Raw genomic sequence first — 18,773 nt, forward strand, 5'->3', positions numbered from 1 at the left:
ATAATGATTGATGTTCAAATGGTAACCCAATCATGCATTTAAATATGTTGCATTTTCTTTTCGTTATAGCAGCCAATTATTTTTCCAGTATTTTTTTTCCGATAGTTCGCAGTTATATTCATAAAAGTTATTGGCCTGTATGTTTCTTTGTATTCCCTCCATTTTTCTCGGGTAATTTAATCAAAGATTTCATCTAACTTATTTGTCATTTCAGAGCACTAGCAACCGGATTTATTACAAATTGTGTATTTTTTCTTGTTATATTTGTTTGGACTCTCTTGTTTATATATTATTTTCTACAGCATTAATTATGTTTATTTCTTGTTCTTTTTATAATTTTTAAATAATATAGTACATTTTACTTTTGTGAACTTTATTGCAATATAATTTATATACAGTAAAATACACACATTTAAATGTAAAGCTTGGCAAATTTTGACAGATATGACCACCACCAAAATCATGCTGCAAATCCTCCTCCCCCAAATCCCCAGTGTCCTCCTGCCTCTTTGAAGTCAGGTTCAAACTCAAGCAATAGTTGATTTGCTTTCTCGCGCTATAGAATAGTTTGCTATTTTTTTTTTGATGGTATATACTTTTGTACAGTTTCATTTGCCCATCATGTTTCTGAGATTTGTCTGTTTTGTAACATGTATCAGTAATTCACCTTTTAATTTCTGTATTGATTTAATCTCAGTGTGAATATAACACAGTTTATTTCCCCACTGACAGTTTTCCGACATTTAGTTTGCTTCTAGTTTTCAGCTCTAATGAATAAAAAACTTTGCACAAGTCTTTATCTGACATTTATTTTCATTTCTTTAGGGTAATACCAAAGACTGGTATTTCAGCCTAAAATATGGCAACTGCATGTTTAACCCAGGTAAGAATATGAAAATTCTTTTCAAAGTAGCTGTACCATTGTACATACCCAATACCAAGTCTGGAAAAAGTCTTACTGTGTCTGCTTCCAATAATCATATATATTGATATATATTTGGTAGCATTCTATTTGGTACCAAATTTGGTACTCTCACATTCATCCAGAATACAGGTATCTCTTTTTACTTCCTTTCAATGAAAATGTTTCTTCTCCAACTTGACTCATTTTCCATTTAGCAGAGGGATCTATTTCAAAAAATCAATTTGGATCACGTTCTGCTCTACTTAAAACCAGTTGGTGAATCACGCAGATACAGTTACACTAAAATCCAACATACTTAGCATGGGTCATTAGGAACCGTGTCATCTGCCCTCTGTCCCCCTTCACACTCTCAGGTTTTGACGCCAATGTTCTTGTTCACTGTTTACCTAATGTTCTTGTTCTTGTTTACCTATAGTCTTCTTTTAGCTTTTTTCTGAGAGCTCTCTCCTGATCTGTAAGTAAACTCATCTGAGAAACACTCAGAACCTCCAGTTGGACTATAAAGTAATGATTGGTCCTCTATAATTATTTGTATGACTTTAGCTTAATGTTTTCCCTCCTCAAAATTCCTCTAGGAACTTCAGAGCTCCAGTGGCTCCAAATTTGTGGCAAAGTGTAGGGATTTAATATTTATATATTGGATAACCCATAAATGTTGCTTACAAGATCACTTTGTAAATTATGTACTAAAGAATTATGAAAGAATTATGTAATAAAGACACAGATGAACTTTTAATCTAATCTAAAAATAATTATATTGCACTAGGTAATTTTTTTAAACTGTGAAACTTCATGAGGTATCTAAGTTTTGGCATATATCTCCCGTATTATTTTTAGTTGTCCGTTTCCTTTAATTTTTTTTTAAACTACTTTTTCACCAAACTATTCAACTTTTTTCTTTTTTTCTACAATGGTATATTTTATGAATTCTATTTTAGTTTTGTTAATGGTTATCTGTAAATTTTTAATTATATTTATTTTCTGAAGTATTAAGAAGAAATACTCACACATATATGTATTTGTACCATTATTCGCAACTTGTGTAAAATTAGAACTACTGTACAGTGTCTTCCTTCCTTTTACCTGTCCCTGTATCCCTTTCAAGCTTCTAGTACTTTTTTGTTTTAATGGACCAACTTTGTATTTTTCTAAATAACTATTTCTCTAAATAAGGGACCAAACTGGTTATAAGAAATGCAGTGCTTGGCTACCATGGTCATGGCAGGAAAGTTCACTGACTTCTTCAGTAATTGTTTATTTTCAGTTTCCATATCTGGGTAGGTAAATAGAATTCCCTTTGTCTCTCCTCTCCAGTTGCATCCTCCTCACCCAAGGTGTTGCCTTCTGCTTAGATATGCCTATGTATTCACAACTTCTATTACCTGTGCCTGTAAGAAAGAACCTGGAGTGTTGGGGAGGGGATAGTGTGAAGGATACGTTGTGGGGGGAAGTTCACTATTGAGCTGAGTCCCTTCTTTCTTATAATTATTATAGTACTCTGAAGTTAGGATCTCTCTCTCTCTTCCGTAACTGAATACAACTCTCCCAATTTGGAAATTGCTGTGGCCCAGACCCTCCTTCAGTATGAATCCATCTGCCTCAAGGCAAATCAGGTGAATCACACTATGAGCCCCCAGCAGTGGGTCACTACTGTAGCTCCTTATGCCCTTTGATTTGATTTTCATTGACTGTCAACGTGCTCTTCTCTTGGTCTTAGGCTCTCCTGTTACAACTTTGACGTTTTTGAGGGCTCCATTTGTGGAATTTCGTATCACTTTCACAGACGTACCATTATGCTTGTGGTTAATCACGGACAAGTCTGCCTTTCTTTTACTCTGATGACATCTGCTTGATATTTGCAGAAAAAGAACTGAAAATTTCAGGAAATGTATAGATTTTTTCTTACTTTTAAAGTCTTTCTCTGGGCAGTTCAGCAACATCTTGAAGGGAAGGAAGGAACGTAAATTTAAAAAATTTGCTCAAATGCCCGAGTTAAAATAGATGTCAATTTGCACTCGAGTATAGAGTCCAATAAAACTTATTAATACATGCAACCTTTTTCCTTTATTCTAAGTTGCAATCCTCCTGTTACTGAAAGCAAGACTCTTCTTTCTCTTCTGAATTTCTCTATAAAATTAGAGTATATTTCTTATATTATCCACAAAAATATAAAAATTATGTTTCGTATTTTAAAACAAGGTAGGCATTTATTTAAGTAATAACTAGTAAATAAGTAAAAAAAATTGATTTTTAAAAAGTTAGGAGAATGTGGAAGGAGTCGAATGTTTGCAGAGAGAGAGGGTCTAAAACTGAAAAAATGTGATACAAACCAATGCTTTCAAACTATGGAGAAAAATACCAGATAAAATAGCTACAATATTTGAGTATTTTACTGAAAGACAGAATATGGGGAAGAGGGCAGTGGTCAAATGGGAGTACTTCAGGTTTTCACAATAAACCTTAAGTATAATTAATGTTTTTAAATGATGTAGGCATATAACCCTGATAAAAGTAGAAATTTCACAAAAGAGTAGAATTTCCATAAAAGAGTAGAATTTCATAAAAACAAAATTTACTGGTCTTCACATTTTAAGAAATTTTACAAAGAAACTTTAAATATGAACGAGGACAATGGCAATTAAAACATCTAGGTTAGGGCGCCTGGGTGGCTCAGAGGGTTAAGCCTCTGCCTTCGGCTCAGGTCATGATCTCAGGGTCCTGGGATCGAGTCCCGCATTGGTCTCTCTGCTCAGCAGGGAGCCTGCTTCCTCCTCTCTCTCTCTCTGCCTGCCTCTCTACCTGCTTGTGATCTCTGTCTGTCAAGTAAATAAATAAAATCTTTAAAAAAACAAAACAAAACAAACAAACAAAAAAAACATCTAGGTTAAAAGGTATTGCCGGAGTATATGTAAGCCATGCTCGCCTATTTATTTTAATTACTATCACGAAACTGTCAAAAAAAAACCACATAGTAAAGTCCAGATATGAATATTCTCCCTTCCATTAGCATCCAATTCTACAATTATTTAGAAATTGCTAATTAATTTTTTTTTATTATTTTTTTTTTAAAGATTTTATTTATTTATTTGACAGAGAGAAATCACAAGTAGTCAGAGAGGCAGGCAGAGAGAGAGAGAGGGAAGCAGGCTCCCTGCTGACAGAGAGCCCGATGCGGGACTCGATCCCAGGACCCTGAGATCATGACCCGAGCCGAAGGCAGCGGCTTAACCCACTGAGCCACCCAGGCGCCCCAATTGCTAATTAATTTTGCTCCAGCTTTGAAAAACCAGTATTGGTGAACTCCTTATGAATTTAATTAAATGTCCAAATAAAAGATACTATCAGTATCTCTAAAATTACAAAATCATTTTAAACAGTAATGAAGCAACCCTACTTCAGTTTTTTTTTTTTTCCTCAATTTTTATTTAGAAAGTCCAGTGAAACAACATATCACAGTTTGGAAATATTTTAATCTCACTATAATTTAACACTTACAAAATTTAGTAAGTTTTGATTTTCAACAATAAAATTTATAAAAATAATTTTACATTTATAAAATGAATCACTATTTCACAATAAATTATTCATATTTATTACCTGAAAAAAAGTTTTGTGCTATATAAAAGCAGTAAGTTTCATTATCAATATTTTGAAAATATGCTGAAAACTTCAGTTCCTCTTTGCCCAGCATTTTTGGCAGTTAAGTATACAAAAATATTATATTAAAAATTCCCTGAACATAGTTATTAAAACAAAACTGTTAGCAATAATTTCTAAAACAAAGTTGTTTAGTAAGTATATGCAGATAAGTTAAAGGGCTTGCTAAGAATGAATTTTATGTTTTATATTTTAAAGATTTTTTAAATATCTATTAAGAGAACAGCACAAAAAGTTAAACAGAAGTCTACAAAACACATTTGTATTTTTAAAGATGAAAAGCATGAAATAGACTCTAAAGTAAATTCCCACAAAATAAGAATTAAGAAAACTTTCCTCTTCCCTCATTCATTTTCAAAGATGCATTTTATAGTTTTCCAGTACCAGCTATTGAAGGAATTTTGATTTTATTTAAATCAATAATACCTTCTAATAAATCATTTCCCACTCTGAGTTAATAAGTTAGTTAACATTAACAGAACCCTCTTCTTTATAGAATTAAGTGGGGATTATGAAATTTCAGAAATTTTGAGGTTCTGTAAAAATCACTGAATTCAGGTTGGGACACTGTTTTTTTAGATCACTGATAATTACTCAACCAGTTTTTCCCTGCTTTTGAATAAATGTGTATGGTGTGTGTATGTGTGTGTGAGAGAGAGAGGTCACTGTTTCCTGAGGTGGCCCAACATTAACTGTTTTAAATAAGCTTCAGCTTTAAATCAAATAGGGTTTCCAATGAACTATACTCCTCAGTCCACTGGATTTTTGAAAATCTGCCGAGTCAGTGATTTGGATGCGTTTGTTTTCATCATAACCTATCTGGGATTCTATCTTTTATTTTTTTTAAATCTGTTTCCAAATTTTTCTTTTTGGTGGGGGCGAAGACATGAAAACTACAACAGTGGTTTCTTATTCATGCTGCAACAAATTTACACTCATTGATTACATGTGAGTATGTGCTAAGGTAATAGGATGGACAGTATTCAGTCATCTCTCAATTGTATACATTTGAAGACCATAGTGAGAAGCTCACATTTTTCATTCCATCTCAAAGATTTATTCTCATTAAAGTCAAGCAGACCTGGGCGTGAAGCTGGTGGCTCTCCTACTCCTCAGGTTTATGAATGTTTGTTACCTGTGAGTCTTAGGTGTGACAACACACAGGTGACAGATGGGGGTTTGTCTCCTAATAGCACTCTTCCTGACTGGTGCAGTTTAGTGGGTGCAAGGCTTGCTACCTAAAGGCTGCTCTCCCAGCCTTGCTGGGAACTAGATGTGGACATATGCTAAGTTCTAGTCAATGGTGACTACTTCTAGATTGTTTTAGGAGAGAAAATCAATGTCTCTCTTGGTTGAGCCACTATTTTAAGGGTTTCCTTTTTTTTTTTTTTTTTCTTAAACCATTTTTTTCTGTATCCTAACTGGTAAAACAAACATGTTTTACCTCAGGATACATCTTAAAATAAAGGCAGATTATAAGGAATAGCCAGTCATCCTTGGAATGGCTTTTTATGATTTCTTAAGGTAAAGATGGGCATATTTAACTGTGGGCCAGAAAGATGCTTTTTAGCCACGGGATACCCACAAGCGATCCTTCCTCAAAGAAGTATTTCCTGTTCTGGAGCAACTGCTTGGCAAGTTTAAAATTGATAAAAAAACAAAACAAAAACAACAAAAAACCTTGGTTCATTGTACATTAATCTGGAGTTGCTGATCTACTGCTCTGGTCAAAAAAGACCACTTAGTTCTGCATCACATCACCACGAAGCAATTATTTACAGATTTAAATTAATATCAAGACAACAAATGAAAGCAGTCCATAAGATTCAATTAGTTCAGGAACAGTGCAAGGGAAGTTGGAAAAATACACTATACAAACATATGGAAATTCAGATATACACTGCTTGCACCAGAAAGTTTTAAACAATACGGACAACAAACAAAAGGAGCCTATAAACAAAAAACCCAGGATCCCATCTTACAACAGCACCATAAAGAAGCCTTGGCTCAAAGTTTGCCAAAAGTACTATCCTGAGTTATGTCAAGACCAACAAGTTTTCACATTTACGCAGTGCCATTCAGGAGTAAACACACTCTCACAATTGCTTTTGTTTGGAGAGAGGCTGGTGTGATATCACTGAAGCTTGGTTGGCGGCTATTTTGTACTGTTCTTGTCCAGAGCCCTGTGGTGGAGAGGGAAGCGGGGTCTCAGGAGTTGCTAAAAGAGAAGCAGAGAATTTGATGTGAGGGTGACCCAGCAAGTACTGCGTGACACCAATATACATTATTTTATATTGGAGATACTTTTATTTTTATTTTTTGGAGATATTTTTTTAAAAGATAATAGATAAAGTAGGATTATCTAATACATTAGGAGCTCCTTGAAGACCTATTGGAGTTGCACTGCCTTCTGAACTCTCAGATAGCATTCAAATGGAATAGAGCATGCTTGCACATCTTTTTTTGTTTTTTTCCAAGATTTTTAAATTTATATATTTAAGAGAGAGACAGAGATAGCTAGAGAGGGAGCAGGAGTGAGGAAGAGAAGGAGAAGCAGGCTCCCTGCTGAGAAGCGAGACTGACATGGGGCGAATCCCAGGACCCTGGGATCATGACCTGAGCTGAAGGCAGACACTTAAACGACTGAGCCACTCAGGTGTCCCATACTTGAACGTTTAATTTTATTTTAAAGATTTTATTTATTTTCATTTGACAGAGAGAGATCACAAGTAGGCAGAGAGGCAGTCAGAGAGAGAGAGAAGAGGAAGCAGGCTCCCTGCTGAGGAGAGAGCCTGATGCGGGACTTGATCCCAGGACCCTGAGATCATGACCTAAGCCGAAGGCAGAGGCTTAACCCACTGGGCCACCCAGGCGCCCCTGAACATTTTAATGGTCACTTAATAGTCCCTTTAAAATCACTTCCCGCCTTTTTTAACAGCATTTATGAGCATTTCATTCTCTTACAGACACAGCAGGAAAAAAAGTCAACAAAAACAATTAACAAAAGGCTATTTTTTTTCAAATCTTAGAAAACGTCACAGTTTTTGCAATAGAAAATGCACATAAAATAAAATATATTTGGTTTGGATTCCACTAACTCAAAATATTAGATGACATTACAACTTAAGATACTTTTCAAGTGCTTTGAAACCTATATCATAGGTAAGAGCATCTGAAAAATACCAACTTTTTTGCTTCAAAATTATTCTGTTACACTGAGCTCATCTGTCCCTTCCCCATCAATGCAAAGAACCAGCCCAAGTAACTGAAAAACAAAGTTACAGCTTGAATACTTCATTGCGTAGAATAGTATGTCCTGCCATTGCAAACTTTTACTATATTGTAAAAGAATCTAGGAACTATCCAGACCTTTAATTTTTAAAAACCTGAAATATTTTAACATTCACATTTATTACCATTCCACATATTTAACAGAACAAGTAGAAAATGTTTTATGATCATGCTGAGGAACTGCAAACTTTATAGATTTTTCTCCCCAAAATAGCTTTTAAAAATTCTATACAAAAACAAGAAAAGTTCCTTTTTGCCTCAATATGGCTTAGCAATTACTTAGAACCAACATCTTTAGGTATAGTTTAATTGACAAAAGGATAACCATATTTGTTTTAAAAAATTATTTCTGGATATTTGGGATGAATCTAAGACTACAATGGTCTGCTCTAAAAGGCCAGAAAAGTACACGTGAGCTTAAATTTCTGTGTGCGTGTTTGAGGTTTTGCTTTGTATGAAACAAATGATTCTTATAAACATTATGCTGAAAGATGAAAAATAGAATGTGATTTTAAAAACATTAGAGTCAGTAAATATGCTTTTAAAAATACTAGAAAACTAGCATTTAAAAAGTAAAAGATTCAACCACCAGCAGAATTGTTAAACTTTCTTGCCAGTTGATGCCGACAATGTTTAATATGCTGTTAATGTGTTTTATTTTCTGAGTTTATGAATAACTCATCTCTAAGAGAGATGGTAATGGGCTTCCCTCTCTGCTCTTGACTATGAAATGAAAACGGTAACAGATGCTGTGCAAGGATGGTCCCAAATTAATGTCTTTCAAGTACATTTATAGCCACAGGTTATACCTTTTCTGTAATTTGTGTGTGTGTGTGTGTGTATATGTATATACACACACATATATATATATATATATATATATATATATATATATATATATATAATAACAATTTTACTTCTGCCTCTATCATATATTTAAAGAACTTTGTGTTTCAGACACAATTTACACATAGGTTTCCCAGTACTTGTATCAAGTGATAGCAGTGGTAATAAGTATTTCTGTGGCCTCTACTTTTCACATCACTAGGTAGCAGTGAGATCATATGCAGTGAATTGTTACATTTCATTGAACATTTCCATGAAACCACAATGTAACTAGTTATTAAGGGCTGCTGTAAAGTCAGTAGGTAATACCAGTATGCATCATAATTACATGACAATAACTCATGGAATCTCAGTGAGTTAGTTGGGTTCGTGTTAAGAGGTTATACATCCGGGCACCTGGGTGGCTCAGTTAGTTGTGTCTGCCTTCAGCTCAGGTCATGATCCTAGGGTCCTGGGAGGGAGATGGAGTCCTACATGGGGGTGGGGGGGGGGGTGTCCTGGCTCAGCGGGGAGTCTGCTTGTCCCTCTTCCTCTACTGATCCCATATGTTTGTGCTCTCTTTCTCTCTCTCTAATAAATAGATAAAAATCCTTAAAAAAAAAAAAAAAGAGATACATCCAAGGCAAATCTGGGATTACTTAGTATAAATTCAGACACAATTCTAGAAAGTTTGTCAAATAGAGGTTTTTATCTCTGAGGTAGCTTAAAAATTAGAATTTTTGTTAAATCTGCAACACTATCAGATGAACTCAGCTACTAACCCTTACTATTCATACAATCATTTTAGTTCCAAAGAGCTTTCCCAGAGGCCTCACTCTGCACAAATCTGACATGCACAAATTTCAGTTATCACAGCTTGGGTAAACAGACCGGTCCTGTAAAAACATGGTTCAAATTTCAGCGAGCTCGGGAACTCACAACTAACTGTGAGTAACTTGATACATAGAAACTTCCCCGTTAACTCTCTGGTCTATGTTACTTAGCTCAATAACAGATGTGCATTATGATCAGTGACCAATCACATCACATCTTTAAGTTTGTCTGTGACTGGTCACTGAATACATTTTATTCAGTTCGTGTACTGACAACCTTAATTGTGTAGTTGCGTTGCCTCCTTGTCTCCTAGTGATACATTCTCATATTTACCACTTAGCAAAAAGTGGTAAAGCAAAATTGGCAAAAGAAAAAAAGAAAAAAGAAAGAAAAAGAAACAAAAAGTGATTATGCTAGAAGTGAAAGGAGCATGGATGGAATCAGACAAGAATTAGCTGCCCCTGGGAATGCAGATGTTGTTGCTGTTTGAGTCTCTAAACCTGCATTCTAGAGCTTAGTGAAGGAGAACTGATGGACATTAGTGAAGAAACTGATTGTGCTGAAAAGGATGATGATGTCTCTGAGGAAGTGAAACCTGTTCAAAAACAAAACAAACAAACAGAAAAACTTCACATTCAATGGATTCTCAGAGACAGTTCAGAGATGGAAAGTGCAATGGAAATGTTGGAAGCCGATCCAAACTTCCAAAACAGTAAAATTCATCAAGGCATAAAAAAGATGCTCACTTCCACTTGCAAGTTAGAGGAGGAGAGAAGGTGGCCAGCACTGTTTGAGCTACACTTCGTAATTTTTTTGAAGACTTTATTTCTTTATTTTAAAGAGGGAGAGCACACACGAGTGATGGGGAGGAACAGAGGGAGAAGAAACCAACTCCCCACTGAGCCGGATTCTGGGATCAAGACCTGAGCCGAAGGCACATACTGAACCGACTAAGCCACCCAGGCGCCCCTACACTTCATAAATTTTTTAAGAAAGAATTAAAACACGCAGATGAATCTAATGTTTATATTACACTGAACTAAATAAATCTCAGGATTTTTATTTTTTAATTTCTCACGATATTTATAACCTGTAGTTAAGAGGGTTCTTAAAGTTTTGGCAAACATTTTTAAAGGTCACAAGCAAACTATAATTTTCCTATTGATTATTAAGATTTCTTTGCATGGGTCCAGCTTGCACAGTCCTTCTTACAGTCCTGCATGATCAGGGAATACCAGAACTGCCCTTACATCCTGGTGAAGCATTTACATGCTCACATCCTACTTTAGGGAATAAGGTCGGGCCTAAAGAGAGTAAGTGAATTGCTGAACGTCAGAATCTCCCACAGTTGAGTCCTAGAGAGGAAATGGTACCTAATTTTTTTGCAATTTCTGGATACTGACAGATTCTTTCCCCAAATCCTACTTTTCCTCAGACAATTAAGTTTAATAGTATCACAGTTGAAAACCACCTGAGGGTTGCTGGGGGAGGGGGTTCGGGAGAGAGTGGTGGGGTTATGGACATTGGGGAGGGTATGTGCTGTGAAGTATGTGAACCTGGTGATTCACAGACCTGTACCCCTGGGGCTAATAATACATTATATGTTTATAAAAAATAAAAAATTAAAAAAAAAAGTATCACGGTTGAAAAGTGGCCCAGATACTTACAGATCTGGTCCGTATGAACCAGCGTTGACATGGGACCTAAAAGTATAGTTTGTCCAGTTAATGGATCTTGAGACAAATGTGGGTGCATGGGATGATGGAGATGACTAGCGTCATTGGAAGCACCTACAGAAGATAAAAAGATGCTTACATCAGTGAAATTTAATCAGGGACACCAGCAAGTTTACCTTGCAACAAATGTTCTGATTGACAGCTTGAATATTGCTATTTTGGCAAAGTGCTTTTTGGGATTTCAAAAAGAAATTAATAGAACTGCTGCCATATTAAGGACAATGTCAGCTTTCACTGTGCATTGGTAGATTAATGTTGTATCACATTATGTTGTATATTAATAATGGACCTTGTGTGCCGTTTCCTGGAATCATTAGGTTTGCTGCCTGTTGTTAAGGCAATTCCAAGAATCACTTACCTCAAGTTTATAGTATTTGGGATCACACTAATAGCATAAACAACTTTTATTTCAGAAAGATGTCATTAGGAACACATTAAGTACCAGAAAACTAAAGCTAAAATAAAATAAAATAAAGTGATTTTACAAGGAAATTTAATCTAGATCAGAGCACAAAATAAATGATTTCTTAACTCATTCCTGACATTTATTGCCTCAACAAAATCTCATTTTTCCCTTTTTGTTGTGTTATGTCAATTAATTATTTCAGGAGCAAAGTGCTTATTTTTCAGGTTTTTACTATGAATATTTTTAGGTTATGTTGCAATGCTGGTATCCTTGAGCTTTCAAAGGAGTCAAGGCTTAAAAATATACAATCCAACCCCAAGGAGTACTAAAAATAGGAAGTGTATTTCTACTTACCATATTTGAAAGAATAAAATCTAAGGCAAGAGGAACTGTATAGCATAAAGATGGAGGACACTAGTAAGAAAGAGGATTTCAATACATTCAAGTATTTTTGTCTCCATCCAGTGGGTTCTGCAGACTTTCTAAATGTAAAAAACTGAGTTCTATATGTCACAGGCAAAAAATCAGTAGGTCAACCTTGTACAGAGTGGGATGCCCAGAAATAAAATGGAAATTCCTAAATGTACTCACCACCCAGTAACATTTCTTGAAGTAGATTGTCGATTTTAACCATCCCAAAAAGCTTCACGAACTGTATTTGCTCAATCATTTGCCAAGTGATGCTCTGCAGTGTGGGCAGGAGCAGAAGCAGCTCTCCAAACCTCCCCCGGGAGTCATACTGCCGGTCGTTGATGTAGTCCTCCAAACTGAGCTGCACTTGGAATCGCATGTTCTTAATCTTCACCGGATCACTCAGCCCTTTTGCGTCTAATAAAGGAAGAAAAGAGTGATCTAAAGATTAAATCTTACTAGAGTGTGAGAGTAAACAGTCTAATATGAAATAACAGTTTAGTTTTCATTACGTTTTTTAATGGAATTCTGAAAACAAACCTGGATCAAAAAATACGATTGCCTTCAAACAAGCGTATTCGTTGTCATCTATCTGAATTTCTTGAAATGGTCGTACCAGCTCGTCTAGAACCCGGTTGGCCACACGGCTGATCTCAACTTCACTGCTGTTACGGTGAATTACATAGTTGTTCCCTGGGGGGGAAAAAAAAAAAGGTCAGCCACCCCCCAAAAAAAGACCGTCAGATATGATTTAATTTTTTACACATCAATGTTTTATATGGTTCTTCTCTTGAAGGAGTAGTAATAGTACTTCCTCTCAGCAGTGTTAGGTCAGTTATGTTAGAAAAACTTAAGAACACGTCAAGGATCAATGACATTGATAATATGATCACATGCATTTTAACAGCCTCAGTCACTAGTGATAACATAAAAGTACAGACCAATAACAAGCTAATAATTGACAAGGGAGAAACAAAATTATAATGATTAGCTTTCCACTATGTCAGTTATCTCTTAGTGTCTTACTCATTAAAGAGGGTAACACAAAACCTAAAGAAACTTCCTTGTTTACACTGGATAAAAATAGGACTCCTTTAGTGGTCTAGGTATATGTAGCTGTAATACCTCTCGAGACATGATTTTTAACAAGTCTAAGTAGATGAATTCTAGAAAGTTCCTGAAATTGGATAGAGACTAGACTACCTAATCCCTAAGGACGCTCTAATTTCAAAATCTCTGGCTATAATGACAATAATGACAAAAGCTCCTAACAAAACAGCTAGATTGCTATTTTCTGGTTTTGTAAAAAGCAGAATATTCTGAATTCTTTCACTGCAGGCAAGATAATCTTCAGTGTAACAACATGTGCCAAAGAACTCGAAAAATGTAACCCTGTTCCTCTTAAGAAAAGTCAGTTTATTTAATTATTCACGGTAAAACAATTTAGAACTAGGTAGCAAAGACATTTGGGTTTTTAGGTATATTGTATTCAAATCTATATTGAGAACAGTATAAGAGCAGTCTTCTAAATATAAGAGAGTATTTAACAGAATCTAGGAACATAGTCTCTAAGTCACATTATGCAGTTTAGAATCCTGGCTCTATCCCTCACTAGGTTTGTAACTTTAGGTAAGCTTTCTCTGCAGGCATTTCTCCACCTACAGAATAACAATACCTATCCCTCAGGGTCATCATGAGGATTACATGAGATAGTGTGTGTTTACATGTAAAGCACGAAGAGATATGCATCTTACATAGTATGTCCTCAGCAAATATTAGCTATCGTTATATTACATTCAATTTATTTCTATTTTGGGACATAATATCTATCACAAAAATAGAATAAACAATCTGGTCACCATTTCATACAGCCAGAGAGAGGTGGAGGTAATAATTATTCCAGGGACCTCAACTCTTTCAGTAGGAAACCTAATTTAAAAGGTAAGTAAGGTATGGGGGATTGGAACAATTACTTAAGGAAAACAAGAGCTTTCCCTTCGTGACTTATCCCTTGTTCAACCTGCCATCCTACTTTTGCCTCTTCCAGCACTGCTACTTAACTAACAGAATTCTCAGACACAGTCACCAAATTATTTTTTTAACTCAGGATTTTGCATCGTACTGTTAGCCACGATATCCTAGGAAATAAACATGTTCCTTCACGTGTATTAAACAATATAATTACAAGTATTAAGTAGACACTGAAGGAGTGTGAAACAACACTGAGACTCCAATAAAGTGGTCACACAGATCACTAACTCTTTGTCCTGTAATGATTTAAACATAATTCAATATTATGTTTATTGAGCAACAGCTCACTTTTATTTTTAAATTTTTCTCCTAGTGTGATTGAGAAATTATTGACATATATCACTGTATAAGTTTAAGGCATACAGCACAATGACTGGATTTACATATATTGTGAAATAATTATCATGATAGTTTCAGCTCATGTCCATTTTCTCATCGATACAATAAAAAGAGAAGGAAACAAAATTCCCTTGTGATGAGAATGCTTAGAATTTACTCTCTTCACAATTTGCCCACATATTATACAGCAAGTGTTTATAGTCCCCACGTTGTTTGCTGTATCCTTAGTATTTATTTAACTTCCAACTGGAAATTTGTACCTTGTAACCACGTTCTCCAATTCTTATTTTTAGATCTCAATGCACCCTGAATGTCTCAATGCCCTCTAAACTTCCTTGCAATCAAGTCAAGGAAAGATAGGGCCTTGAGTGAGGACACAATCAATTAAATCTAATTTGTAAAGTAAGAGTACCATTAGACAGTGTCTATGAATTCTTGGTACATACAGAATAGACCCTGTATAAGGATGAAGCATGCATAATTTCTTCTTAAATTAAAAAAAAAAAAAAAACTTACCCAAAAGCAAAATATCTTTATACACCATGGATCTCTTCGTAGCTCCAAGCAGTAAATGTTCCCCTGCGTGAGCTCTCAACAGTGCTACCTTAATGAAAAATTTCAAATTTAACAATTAATTATAAAATATGATGATTAGAAGATGGTATAATATGTATCTGATTAACTCAGAGTTCTTCAAGCCTGGGACCTTTTTTGTTGTTGTTGTTTTAATAAACTGTAATATTCATTGAGAACTGCCATCATTAAGCTTTCTACTTTTCTATTTTACCATGTCAACAGAGTTTTACTTTTCAAAAATCTAGAACTTCCAAGTCAGCAGAAAGGAAACAAACCACCACCACCAACAACAAAAAGCAGAAAGAAAAGTATTTTAGAATGAAAAAGAATCAAACAAAGCAGAGTTCAAATCCTGGCTTGGTCATGTACTATCTGTTCAACCTTAGATAAGCTCACCAGTATGCTTGGGACTCTTTTGTTTTCATCTATCAAATGGAGACAGTGATAAAAAATCTCCAAGTGTAGTCAGAGGACTACGTAAGAAAGTATATGTAAAACACACTCTGTTACACATAATAAACCGAATAAACAAAAGCAAGGGAGGACTTGTGAAGAGGATGGGTGATCTGCTTGCTGACACTCTCTAGACTGAACCTCTAACTCTTTGCACTAAGCTCTCAACTGAGCTCTATGCATATACTCAACTGCCTATTTAACCTCACCACCAGGAAGAACAGGAAGCATTCCAAATACAAGACATCAAATTAATGTGTCTCCAACATCTTCATCATCTTAGTAAATGGCCCCATCATCCAAAATACTTGTTCATGTCGGAAACAAGAGTCCATTTTGATTCTGTTCTAATTGTACAGCAAATCTAGGCACTGCTTCACCATTGCTCCCACCCCCTGTGGAGTCTTTGTCATTCTTGATCTTGCCTAGCCTGAGCTAATAGGTATGCCTGCTTCCTTTCTGGTTCTTCCATCCTAAATCCTTGACAGAGCTTCCCAGAACATATTTGCAAGATAATAATCACTTAATATCACTCCTCTGCTGAAAACTCTTCACTGGTTCCTCATTATCTTTATGATAAACCCCGAACTCCTTAACCTTGGCCTCACTTTGCCCCCACCCACTTCTCTGGTTTTATCTTTCCATATCCCTTGTTCACGTTTCTCCAGGCACATTATTCCTACTTGCCTCAGACCCTTTGAACGTGATGTTCCTGTCCCTGGAATGCTTTGCCTGGCCCCTTTTCATTCAGGTCTCAGGAAAAATGTCTCATCTCCAACTTAATGTATGTCTTCCCATTCCACTCCAGTTATTCCCCAACTCATTCCATTCTATTTTAAGGAATTTATCCCCACCTAGAATTGACTTACTCATAATCTGTATATATTTTATTGTCTGTCTCTCCCAAATAGAGTGCAAACTTTATGAGAATAGTGTGCAATCTGTTTTTTTATTGCCAAATCCTCACAGTTCCTAAAACTGAAATGTAGTCCCACTAAGTATTTGTTTGATGAATTTTCTGAGTGAATTTCACTAATCTAGGGTCAGTTTTAAACACTGTTAAGTGGAGATAATAACATTTATGCCAGAGCTCCTGAGAGGACTAAATAAACTAATGTAATATATAATGCAATTGAAAGCTACTTCTATTAGTGACTTAACCATAATGGACATTTGCCAATCCATGGCTATTAATGTTATATTGTTAGTATTCAAGTGTCCTTTGGTAAATACAAACTCTTTCTGGCAGGTTACTGGATTTTAATTTTCCAATTTTAAAATCACTGTCTTCATACACAAGTCAGCAACTTTTAAAGAGGAGTGATAATAAAAATATAAAACTGATAAATAACATAACCCTACTTATATGGCTTGAGGTGAGACACACACGTATGTTTTAGCAATTTAGCATTATTCATTCTGAAATAACCTTCCGAGCCAAGCTATCTTTATGATATGTCAATAACCCTGACTCACACCAGGAAGGCAGTTACAGAACATTTTAAGAATGATTTCAGATTTCATAGCACTTTTTTTTTGGTCGTTATGTGAAATGCTGTCTTAGAAATATAACTGCTGACTTCCTATGATCACTTTTCATTCTGGTTGTGTAAATATTTTGCACTTCCTGGATTTTTTAAACAATCATGCACCTTTCCCTTTGATTGTTTCTTTGTTTTTGAGTGTTAGTGGTAAAGGGCACTGATCAGAAGATATAAAAATATATGTTAGGTATACATACGATGGTTTACTCAATGTGACAGAATAAAAACTTTCCAACTACTGGCATCTACAAAATATTATTAACTACCTAGATGGAAGCATTCAAAATGAATCTGAAGTGAATAATCTAGTTTTCATAGACTACAAAATTAAAATTCTTAGCTATTAATTAAAATGTCTTAAAGTATATTACAAAATATGAAAATATATGTAATAGGAAAAGATTATTATATCTGAATTCTATCTCTCTGTATATTTCAGAGTATGATTCTAGAGATATTTTTTGCCAGATATATTCTTTTTATATAGTGAACGCTAGAATAAAATTGACAACATGAAAGGCAAAATTTTACGTTAACTGAATAAAGTGCCTACAAAGACACCAACACAACCTATGTGGTTTCTGTCTATGCGTGGTCTGGTATTTCAGTAAAAACTAAAGCTTTTTAAACTCTAGGAGGGAAGAATCCTGTCTTCCTCAACTTCACCCAATAAAGAAATCTGCAGGACCCCTAAAATAGAAGTTAAATAGATGTGCCTTTTGAGAGAACAAGGTGAACGGACAAGAAAACCAATCTTTTTCTCATAACTGAATCTTTGTTAAATATGGTCAATCTATTATAAACATAATTTAAAAAACACAAAAACATAGCCAAGTTCGAAAAAAATTCCCAAAGCATTCATGACATCTTTTAACTATACCTGGTCATCCAGTGGCAACTCACAGAAGGCAGGAATATATTTAGCCCATTCCACCAAGACGAGGAGCTGTTGTTTCATGGACTCACAGACATCACCGATACTTGCAATCTTCTTAACATTTATGTCAGTGCTTGAGCCCGGGCTGGAGACTGAGATCTAGCATGAAGATCACATTAATTTACCATTTAAAATAATAATGAGCAGTGTTTCTCTTTTTTCTATGACTGCAACAAGTACACAGCTTTGAAATGGGCACTCTCATTGCCACAGTATCTTGAGATACACAGAACATTTTAAAATTGCGACAAACATACCTATCAGTACGAGCTAAATTGTAAACATTCACTGCACAGTACTATGTTCTGGGAGCAGTGCCTCTTTTTACAGGCAAAACCATAAAATAAGTTACTCAACTTCCAGGATATCCCTAATTCAAAATGACTATGCAAAAAGATATGCCATAGTCACATGAACATGCTCTGCGATTTAATTTTTATGGAAAAAAAAAAAACGTTTCCAGTGGATACAGTTTACCAAACAGGAAAAATGATTTAGAAGAGAAGCCAGAACTAGCAATGTTGCTGCATGACACGGAAACCCACCAAAGTAAAATTAAGAAACCAACTTTTGACTCAGCAACACTGAGAAACTTAACCTGTACTGAAAAAATTTTTCAATTATATATAATTTTGAACTATATAAAATATAAGTGGTTTTAAGATGTTTTTCTGCTAAAATTGCTTTCTAAAAGTTCTTATAAACTTAATTTTTGAACATATGTGTGTGTGTGTGCGTGCGTGTGTCTATCTATGCATATGTCTATTTCTTCACAGCCTCCTAAGCCATTCTGCAAAGGCTCTATAGG

At 35.2% G+C, this 18,773-nt stretch overlaps 1 protein-coding gene across 5 annotated transcripts in view; it reads right to left on the reverse strand.

The window, feature by feature from the left end:
* Positions 1 to 4,375: 4,375 nt before the first annotated feature.
* The window catches only part of HNF4G (hepatocyte nuclear factor 4 gamma), a 120,549-nt gene continuing 106,151 nt past the window's right edge, over positions 4,376 to 18,773 (reverse strand). For all 5 annotated transcript variants that reach the window (XM_082719808.1, XM_082719807.1, XM_082719809.1 and 2 more), the window contains 6 exons: positions 17,909 to 18,064; positions 14,972 to 15,059; positions 12,626 to 12,778; positions 12,266 to 12,502; positions 11,200 to 11,322; positions 4,376 to 6,800 (listed from right to left, as the gene is read on the reverse strand). In XM_082719808.1, coding sequence (XP_082575934.1) covers positions 6,679 to 6,800; positions 11,200 to 11,322; positions 12,266 to 12,502; positions 12,626 to 12,778; positions 14,972 to 15,059; positions 17,909 to 18,064 — 879 coding nt within the window. In that variant the 3' untranslated portion in view covers positions 4,376 to 6,678. The remainder of the gene's footprint in view (positions 6,801 to 11,199; positions 11,323 to 12,265; positions 12,503 to 12,625; positions 12,779 to 14,971; positions 15,060 to 17,908; positions 18,065 to 18,773) is intronic.

The sequence above is a fragment of the Mustela nivalis genome (genome assembly GCF_964662115.1).
Source record: "Mustela nivalis genome assembly, chromosome: 2".
Lineage (NCBI taxonomy): Eukaryota > Metazoa > Chordata > Mammalia > Carnivora > Mustelidae > Mustela > Mustela nivalis.